The following is a 10,776-nucleotide window of genomic DNA, read 5'->3' as shown; positions in this document are numbered from 1 at the left end:
TATAAGAGGATGGCAGTTGAAATTTGTTATTTTGCACATTATTTGCTTAACTGTTTATTAGATTTTCAGGAAAAAATACCCCAAACAGAATTTTAGAGCACACAATCACAAACATAATTCCTGATTTTTCTGTAAAAAATAAGATATTTTTATCCCCTCGGGTAAATAGATTTCAGACGAATCAGTACTAAAAACTGTGTGCGTCTGTTAATTGGCAAAAATTCACAATACACAAAATGTTGTCTACAAATGAGGGACCTAGAATTATTCCTCTCACTCTGATGTCTATGATGATACCTAAAATGTGTAGCCAAATTACCGTTAACATAAACATGCACACCCTGTGCTCGTGTTTGTGCACACTTGTGCGGGTGGGGCGATGAGGGCATGCAAATTTTTGTTTTTACTTGGCTATCACATTATTATTTACAAGCCTCCATGTGCAGGGGCAGGTGACAGGTTCTCTTTATGGAGACATCAGAGGTATATAAGACTTCTGTGTAGACATCGGGGTGCATTGAACTTCTATGGAGAAATCAGGGGTCCATTAGACTCCTACGGAGACATCAGCAGGTCCATCAGACTCCCATGGAGCCATTAGGGGTCCATCATATTCCCATGGAGACAGCAGGGGTCCATCAGACTCCTGTTGAGACATTAGGGGTCCATCAGACTCCTGTGAAGACATCAGGGGTCCATCAGACTCCTGTGAAGACACCAGGGGTCCATCAGACTCCTGTGAAGACACCAGGGGTCCATCAGACTCCTGTGAAGACATCAGGGGTCCATCAGACTCCTATGCAGACATTAGGGTTCCATTAGACAATTATGGAGACATCAGGGATCCATCAGACATCAGGGGTCCATCAGGGATCCATCAGACATCAGGGGTCCATCAGACTCCCGTGGAGACATCAGGGGTCCATCAAACTCTTATGTAGACATCAGGGGTCCATCAGACTCCTCTGTAGACATCAGGGGTCCATCAGACTCCTGTGGAGACATCAGGGTTCCATTAGACTCCTATGCAGACATCAGGGTTCCATTAGACAATTATGGAGACATCAGGGATCCATCAGACTCCTGTGGAGACATCAGGGGTTCATCAGACTCCCGTGGAGACATCAGCGGTCCATCAAACTCTTATGTAAACATCAGGGGTCCATCAGACTCCTGTGTAGACATCAGGGTTCCATCAGACTCCTGTGGAGACATCTGGGTTCCATCAGACTCCTGTGGAGACATCTGGGTTCCATCAGAATCCTATGGAGACATCAGGTCCATCAGACCCCTGTGGAGACATCAGGAGTCCATCAGACTCCTGTGGACATATCAGGGTTCAATCAGACTTTTTTATTTAATATTCATTTATTTTAAAATTCATTTAATTTTTTTTTTTTTTACTTTATTGCTATCACTTTATCACTCTAATAAGCCCCCATGTGATAGCACTGGGCAGGTGAAAGGTTCTCTTTATGGAGACATCAGGGTTCCATTAGACTACTATGGAGACATCAGGGATCCATCAGACTCTTGTGGAGACATCAGGGGTCCATCAGACACATATGAAGACAGCAGGGGTCCATCAGACTCCTGTGGAGGCATCAGGGGTCCATCAGACTACTATGAAGACATCAGGGTTCCATTAGACTCCTATGCAGACATCAGGGTTCCATTAGACAATTATGGAGACATCAAGGATCCATCAGACTCCTAAGGAGACGTCAGGGGTCCATTAGACTCCTCTTGTCTTCACTGCCCTTTTCCCCAGCTGACCCAAGAGTGTGCTCAATAACCTGTGCATCTGGCTTTCTATCCAGGATTTTGACAGCTCTGAACTGGGAATACTTAGAGAGCTAAGCCTCTGACTTGCACTGCTGAGGAGGAGATCAAGGGATGGATGTTCCATGATTTCCTCCCACTCGCAATCCTAAAGTCAGTCCCATGAGAGCCCAGGAACCACAAAGGGGAAGCACTGGAGAATGGGACAGCAGTGAGAGTCATGTAACTTTTACAGTAAAGTCCACGGCCCACTTGTTCTGGCACTGGGGCTCTGGGACTGCAGATCTGAAGCTTTGTTGAAATTCGAGGACCGTCCCATGGAATCCGTGATGGTTGAGTGGTATGACATTACCACCTTGTGATACATTACCAAAACGGTTGGGACACCTGTCTTTACACACACATGAATTTTATTAGCATCCCAGTCTTAGGCCTCGTACACACGCTTAGATTTTCGGACGATCCAACGTCCGTTTTTTTGCACGTGGCATGCTAGTCTCATGTCCAAAGTTAAGAGGTTACTCACAACACGAAAATGTTCGTATGACAGAATACAACGTCAGAAGTGACATAATGTGTTGAATAGTTTTGTATATACTCTCGTTTCTGGGCATGCTTTAGTCTTGCTCTTATGATATTTTTCGTACGAAAAATGGCACTAATGAAACGAAAATCGAACCTTGAGTTCACATCCGACAAAAAGTGTATAGTCTGCACATGCAGCTTTTGTCTGACGAGAAAGCAAAATCGGCCATCGAAAGCACCGTACTAGCGATCCGAAAATCAGCAGACAGCTCCTCATACGAATTTTTCCATCTGATTTTCGTATCGTGTGTTTGGGACTTTAGTCCGTAGGGTTCAATATTGAGTTGGTCCTCCCTTTGCAGCTATAACAGCTTCAACTCTTCTGGGAAGGCTGTCCACAAGGTTTAGCAGTGTGTCTATGGGAATGTTTGACCATTCTTCCAGAAGCACATTTTTGAGGTCAGGCGCTGATGTTGGATGAGAAGGCCTGGCTCACAGTCTCTGCTCTAATTGTACTCCAAAGGTGTTCTATTGGGTTGAGGTCAGGACAGTCAAGTTCCTCCACCCCAAACTCACTTATCCATTTCTTTAAGGACCTTGCTTTGTGCACTGGTCCAAATCATTTGGTGGAGGGTGGATTATGGTGTGGAGTTGTTTTTCAGGGGTTGGGTCTGGCCCCTTAGTTCCAGTGAAGGGAACTCTTAAGGCCTCAGCATACCAAGACATTTTGGACAATTTCATGCTTCCAGCTTTATGGGAACAGTTTGGGGATGGCCCCTTCCTGTTCCAACATGACTGCGCACCAGTGCACAAAGCAAAGTCCATAAAGACATGGATGAGCGAGTTTGGGGTGGAGGAACTTGACTGGCCTGCACAGAGTCCTGACCTCAACCCGATAGAACACCTTTGGGATGAATTAAAGTGGAGACTGAGAACCAGGCCTTCTCGTCCAACATCAGTGCCTGACCTCACAAATGCGCTTCTAGAAGAATGGTCAAACATTCCCATAGGCACACTCCTAAACCTTGTGGACAGCCTTCTCAGAAGAGTTGAAGTTGTTATAGCTGCAAAGGGTGGGCCAACTCCATATTGAACCCTACGGACTAAGACTGGGATGTCATTAAAGTTCATGTGCGTGTAAAGGCAGGTGTCCCAATACTTTTGACAATATAGTGTATATAAGTAAATGATTGTTTCATCATTTTACCAGCTTCTTCGTGGCCCATTCTTCTCATATGTTACATCCATGATTACACACACACAGATCCAGACAATAAAGAAATAAACAAATAACAATTTGATAGAGTTTTAATATTTATAAACAAGAAACTAAAGAATAAAAAAAAAAACTGAACATTGAAATATAACATATGAGGCTGAATTCATAAAGCTTTCACACAAGTAGAAGGGTCGGATTTTCAGCCATGTGACTCTACTCATTTCATTGGACTTTTTCTAGATATCATTTTTCCATTAATACTAAAGTAACAAATAAACACTCAGAAAAGCGCGCCCACGGCTGATAGAGAAGAGCGCCTACCGGGCATGCTCAGTAATCCGCCACCATCTTTCTTTCTTTGTAGTCCTCTACATTTAACGCCGTCATTGTGATGGAAAAAAATCAAGTCACGCACGTCTACATTTTGCGTCAAAGTTTCTTATTTAACTCTGCAGGTTAATTTACTACGTATAAAAACGTCAAATACACATAACTCCGCCCACTTACAGCGTTTATACATTTAGAGATTGATTTTGGAGATGTAATATGGATGTAAGGCTGGAACTACGGGAGGGAAACGTGAGCGCCATTGTGCTTCCTCTGTTTCTCTTTTATAGGATATAAAAGACTGATATCATCTTTAATATACAACGGACTTGTTTATTTATTTATTATATTTTATTTTATTTTTTTTTTCCACTAACTTCACAATTATTGTAATTTGATAAATTAGATAGTGTTGTTTTGTTTCCCTTTTTGGTTTATGTTTTTTCTTTGTAGATCGAATACATCTATATATGACATTGTCAATAGATTGCTGTTCATGTGTGTACCTCTGTAACTAATATGCTGTTTGTACTGTTTACCTGCTATAAACGTTTTTTTGACCACTAAAAGGACCCGGCCTATTTTTCAGACTCGGTGTTTACAAGTTAAAATCATTTTTGTTTTTGCTAGAAAATTTACTTAGTGTAAGAGAATGTATAAAACAATTCTTTTTCTTTAGAAAGATTCCCCTATGTTTTGCTAAATATGTATATATGAGTTTTTATCAAGACTCACCTTGGTTTACATAGAAATAAGAAGTTTCGTCAGTTATTTGTGGTTAAGCCATCTCCCGGAACAAGCTTCCTGTTTCTGTGAAGACATATGTCTTTATCTGTAGGCAAACATCTGTTTCTCACTTACAAGAGACTTTATCTTGTGGTTTTAGACAGAGCCTAAGAATATGTTTCCTGAGGAGGAACTACGCTAGTTTATGGTCAAAAAATGATGGATATACTTTTATTGCTTTTTTCATTATGTTTCCCGACCGATACCAGAGGCGAAACCACAGTCTTGGGATGTACCCCTAGAAAAATGTAGCATTCATTGCTTGTTTTTAGCCTTATATGCCGACTACCATGTATATATAGGCTTCTTAATGTAATCCCTAATCATATAAGTTTGTTGCAATGTTGTTTTACATATATTATGCAGTTGTATCTGCGACTTGTGTATTGTGCACTTTATCTTATATTTACACCAAAATTTCAATAAAACCAAATGTTTAAAAAAAAAAAAAAGAATATGGTTCCTGTCCTAACTGTAATAAACGTTATTGAGAATATGCATGATCAGAATGGAAACAGATGTTTGCTAGACTTGTGTCTTATTCTGATAACATACAGGAGGAAGTCCCTTCTAGCCCCTACTTTTTTCCTTTTGCATCTGCATAAATACTCTGCATTTTGTGTTCAATAAACTAGAGACACTCTGATCAACACTCAGCAAACTCTCCATGTGTAATCATTGAGTCTCTCTCAGATCTGACGGGTCACTGAAAAGTTCTTCCTGCATTACCTAAAGAGTACACCTGGGTGGTTATATTACCTGTTTCCTCTTCACTTAGAACCCCCAAACATTATATATTTTTTTTCTAACACCCTGGAGAATAAAATGGCGGTCGTTGCAATACTTTATGTCACACTGTATTTGCGCGCTTTTTTTGGAAAAAATACACTTTTTTGAATTAAAAAAAACGGTAAAGTTAGCCCAATTTTTTTTTATATTGTGAAAGATGATGTTACACCGAGTAAATTGATGCCCAACATGTCACACTTCAACATTGCTCGTGAAATGGCGACAAACTTTTACCCTTAAACATCTCCATAGGCGACGTTTAAAAAATTTCTACAGGTTACCAGTTTTGAGTTACAGAGGAGGTTTAGGGTCTAGAATTATTGCTCTCGCTCTAACGATCGCGGTGATACCTCACATGTGTGGTTTGAACATCATTTTCATATGTTGGTGCTGCTCACGTATGCGTTCGCTTCTGCGCACAAGTTTGGCGGGACGGGGCGCTTTAAATTTATTTTTATATATATTTACATTTTTTTTATTTTGACACTGTTTAAAAAAAAAAATTTGGGGCACTTTTATTCTTATTACAAGGAATGTAAACATCCCTTGTAATAGAAAAAAGCATGACAGGACCTCTTAAATATAAGATCTGGGGTCAAAAAGAGCTCAGATCTCATATTTACACTAAAATGCAATAACGCCATTACTAGTAAAATAAATAAATAAAAATTCCATAAAACTATCCCATAGTTTGTAGACACGATAACGTTTGTGCAAACCAATCACTATACGCTTATTGGGATTTTTTTTTTTTTTTACCAAAAATATGTAGCAGAATACATATTGGTCTAAACTGATGAAGAAATTAGATTTTTTACATTTTTTATTGGAAATGTTTTATAGCAGAAAGTAAAAAATATTGTTTTGTTTTTTTTTCAAAAAGGTCAGTCATTTTTTTTTTTTTACAAGAGAAGAGATTTAGGGTAGTAAAAAAACGAAAATGGGGACCACATCCCCAGAAATAGGAAATTTCAAGGATACAGAGAGCGGGAATTTTAAGGTGCCAATTAAACAAACAATATATTTTTAAAAATATACATTTTATTGAATAACAATATATTTAAAAATACATTGAATAATTAATTGCATAAATTTAATACACCATTGCAGCCACTTGTACTCAACATGTTTCTCTCTAAAGGAGCTTCTTCAGGAGATTTATAGTGCTGCATGAAGTTAAATACTGAAAAGAGAATACACGATATTAACAACATTAACAATGAAATATATATATATATTGCATCAATGTAAATATTTATTTTTGCGTTTCACAAAATCGCATATAATTATTATCAGAATGAAAGTAAAAACCTACCAAGTATTATAAAATCATTTGTTGATTATTTCAGATAATAAATTTTTATTCAATAAAATTTATATTTTTTTAAATATATTGTTTATTTAATTGTCACCTTTAAAAGTCCCGCTCTCTGTATCCTTGAAATTTCGGTCAGTTTTTTTGTTTATAGCGCAAAAAATTAAAACCGCAGAGGTGATCAAATACCACCAAATACCACCAAAATAAAGCTCTATTTGTGGGGAAAAAAAGGACATTGATTTTATTTAGGTACAGGGACCTCGTCAGATAAAGTAACGAAGTGCCGTATCGCAAAAAAATGGCCTGGTCATGAAGTCATAAATCTGAAGTGGTTAAAATATTGAAAAGTGGATCCTGAAGAAGCCCTTATTTTGGGTGAAACACGTCGATCCACAAACCTTTGGTCATTCATTCAAGCACAAATGGTTGTATATGTCTATGTATATATATATATTACCCTTTGTGGAGTTTTATACTCCTTTTGTTTTTAAAATTTCTATGTATAAAGAAGAAGTCAACAGAAGACTCCGCCTAATAAGCTCCACCTATAAATGAAACATGACTTTTGCCAGGATGTCCCCTGTTATATAATCATATATATCCTCCAGGTGTTCTATGGACTGAACAATTCCACCAGATAAAGGCCATCGTACATTTGTCGAAACGCGTCAGCAGGTGTCTTCTCTCCAAATAGACTTATGTGATCTGTACAACATTTATCACAGTCTGAAAGTTGTTTGGATGCTCTGAGCTGTGTCTTGTCATCATGTGTGCAAGAAGAGATTGTTTCTGAGTGAAACATTTCCCGCACTCCATACATAAATAGGGACACTCACCTGAGTGCGTTCTCTGGTGAGAAGCAAGGGTTCCTTTGGCAGTGAAACATTTCCCGCACGTTGAACATGAAAAAGGACGCTCACCTGAGTGAATTCTCTGGTGTACAATGAAGGATTCTTTCTTGGGAAATCTTTTTCCACACTCCAAACATGAATAGGGACACTCCCCAGTGTGATTTATTTCATGTTTACGAAGGTTTCCTTGTTCAGAAAAACATTTTCCGCACTCCGAACATGAAAAGGGGCGCTCACCCGTATGAACTCTCCGGTGTTTAGAAAGGTTTCCTTGGTCAGAAAAACATTTTCCGCACTCTGAACAGGAATATGGACGCACACCAGTGTGACTTTTTTGGTGTTCCAGAAGTTTTCCTTTTTCTGAAAAACATTTTCCGCACTCTGAGCAGCAAAAGGGACGCACCCCCGTATGAATTCTCTGGTGTCTAACAAGGTTATTTTTATTAGAAAAACATTTTCCGCACTCTGAACAGCAAAAGGGACGCTCACCAGTGTGCATTCTCTGGTGTTCAACAAGTCTATGTTTCTTAGGGAAACATTTCGAACACTCCAAACATGAATAAGGACGCTCAGCCTTGTGAGATTTCTGGTGTTTAAAAAGTGTTTTTTTATTAGTGAAAGTTTTCCCACACACCAAACATGACAATGAGCTCTCTCCTGTGTGAACTCCCTCATGGCTTGAAGAGGAGTTCTGGGGATTGGATCGATCTGTTGATCTGTCAGCACTGTGAGAACTTAGTTGGTCATCTGAAGTCATAGTATGGGATTTATCGGAAGATTCCTCAGAATTAGAAGGATCCGTTGATCTTAGATGGACATCTGAAGTCATAGTATGGGATTTGTCAGAAGATTCCTCAGAATTAGAAGGATCTGTTGACCTTAGATGGTCATCTGAAGTCACAGTATGGCATTTCTCAGAAGATTCCTCAGAATTAGAAGGATCCGTTGATCTTGGATGGTCATCTGAAGTCACAGTATGGCATTTCTCAGAAGATTCCTCAGGATTAGAAGGATCCATTGATCTTAGATGGACATCTGAAGTCATAGTATGGGATTTATCAGAAGATTCCTCAGGATTAGAAGGATCCATTGATCTTAGATGGACACCTGAAGTCATAGTATGGGATTTATCAGAAGATTCCTCAGAATTAGAAGGATCCATTGATCTTAGATGGTCATCTGAAGTCATAGTATGGGATTTGTCAGAAGATTCCTCAGAATTAGAAGGATCTGTTGACCTTAGATGGTCATCTGAAGTCACAGTATGGCATTTCTCAGAAGATTCCTCAGAATTAGAAGGATCCGTTGATCTTGGATGGTCATCTGAAGTCACAGTATGGCATTTCTCAGAAGATTCCTCAGGATTAGAAGGATCCATTGATCTTAGATGGACATCTGAAGTCATAGTATGGGATTTATCAGAAGATTCCTCAGGATTTGGAGGGTCCATTGATCTTGCCACAAGAATATTGTGTAGTTTCATCATCTTCTGCAGTACAATCTCTCCGATGTATATAAATTCCAAAAATACTGTCCATCTGCCAAAATTTATAATATATGTTATGTTCGTTTTTATACTTCTTGTATTCAGAAGTCATGTCTATCATTCAACACTTTCCCAGAGCTCTGGCATTGAATTGGGTACAATCATAACATAAAACAATGAGTATAAACCAGATCAGATGCACCAGATACACCAAAGCCATACTAGATAACAGTAGATGTGCATTGTGACATTGTTTTAATGAAAAATAGTGATAGACCTTCCTTTACCTAGTTTCCTCAAAACATGACAACATACTGAAGAACGAGGACATACAGTTCATATGATGTACAGCAGTGGAGGAGTGAGGCTCTGGATGGACAGTTGGATAAATGGCTCTATATTTAGGATGTATCTGGTCTATAAACCAGAGGCTCTGGATGGACAGTTGGATAAATGGTTCTATATTTAGGATGTATCCGATCTATAAACCAGAGGTTCTGGATGGACAGTTGGATAAATGGTTCTATATTTAGGATGTATTTGGTCTATAAACCAGAGGCTCTGGATGGACAGTTGGATAAATGGCTCTATATTTAGGATATATCCGGTCTATAAACCAGAGGCTCTGGATGGACAGTTGGATAAATGGTTCTATATTTAGGATGTATCCGATCTATAAACCAGAGGCTATGGATGGACAGTTGGATAAATGGCTCTATATTTAGGATGTATCTGGTCTATAAACCAGAGGCTCTGGATGGACAGTTGGATAAATGGTTCTATATTTAGGATGTATCCGGTCTATAAACCAGAGGCTCTGGATGGACAGTTGGATAAATGGTTCTATATTTAGGATGTATCTGGTCTATAAACCAGAGGCTCTGGATGGACAGTTGGATAAATGGTTCTATATTTAGAATGTATCCGGTCTATAAACCAGAGGCTCTGGATGGACAGTTGGATAAATGGTTCTATATTTAGGATGTATCTGGTCTATAAACCAGAGGCTCTGGATGGACAGTTGGATAAATGGTTCTATATTTAGGATGTATCTGGACACATATTACAATATAACTCCAATATACAGGATGTGATATGTCTGTAGTAGTGGATGTTGGAGATAAAAGACATCACAGTGACTATGGAGGAAGAGGACGAACATGACGGGGGGGTTACTGGGTGTAAATATAAAATAATATCTTATTACCTGCTCTGTGTACTCCAGCGATGTCTCCTCTCCACCTCGTTCTTCTGTTTTTCCCTTATATATCCCCTTGTCTTTTTCTTACATCACTTCCTGTCTGAGCATTCCATGTGCAATAAGTGATATCGCCATCTTGTGGTATTTTTAATAACTGCATTCTACGTTATGTGTTAAAACTTTGCCCTCTGCCCGGTAGGGCATCCTTCAGTTATATTTCATACGTTATGACACACGCACATTATACTTCAGCTAAAACTGAATCACTCATAAAATATATTATCTCTATATTTATGTCCCCTGCAGGCTCCTGATCTGTTTTGGTTTGAGAGCTTTTTTTTTAACTTTCATACACACATTAAAATCTCATTTGTTGAGAACATGACATTATATTGAGGAATGGAGATGGACCTTTCATATGGTGTACAGTATCTCCTCCTCATTTGTTGGGAACATGACATTATATTGAGGAATGGAGATGGACCTTTCATA

The 10,776-nt window shown here is 38.9% G+C and overlaps 2 protein-coding genes across 2 annotated transcripts in view; both read right to left on the bottom strand.

The window, feature by feature from the left end:
• LOC141104742 (uncharacterized) overlaps positions 1 to 10,776 on the bottom strand; it is a 352,606-nt gene that overhangs the window by 311,632 nt on the left and 30,198 nt on the right. The window lies entirely within an intron of this gene.
• LOC141104712 (uncharacterized) lies at positions 3,598 to 10,356 on the bottom strand. The gene is made up of 2 exons (XM_073594407.1): positions 10,291 to 10,356; positions 3,598 to 9,135 (listed from the first exon to the last, which is right to left on the bottom strand). The coding sequence occupies exon 2, from the start codon at positions 9,081 to 9,083 to the stop codon at positions 7,443 to 7,445; it is 1,641 nt and encodes a 546-aa protein (XP_073450508.1). The 5' UTR covers positions 9,084 to 9,135; positions 10,291 to 10,356; the 3' UTR covers positions 3,598 to 7,442.

The sequence above is a fragment of the Aquarana catesbeiana genome, linkage group LG08 (assembly GCF_042186555.1).
Source record: "Aquarana catesbeiana isolate 2022-GZ linkage group LG08, ASM4218655v1, whole genome shotgun sequence".
NCBI classification, from domain to species: Eukaryota; Metazoa; Chordata; class Amphibia; order Anura; family Ranidae; genus Aquarana; species Aquarana catesbeiana.
The sequence above is the reverse complement of the archived record's forward strand: the minus strand, read 5'-3'. Positions and strand labels throughout refer to the sequence as shown.

Coding starts and splice junctions, on each gene's coding strand:
- LOC141104712 (XM_073594407.1), bottom strand. CDS start 9,083: ATGATGAAACTACACAATATTCTTGTGGCAAGATCAATGGACCCTCCA.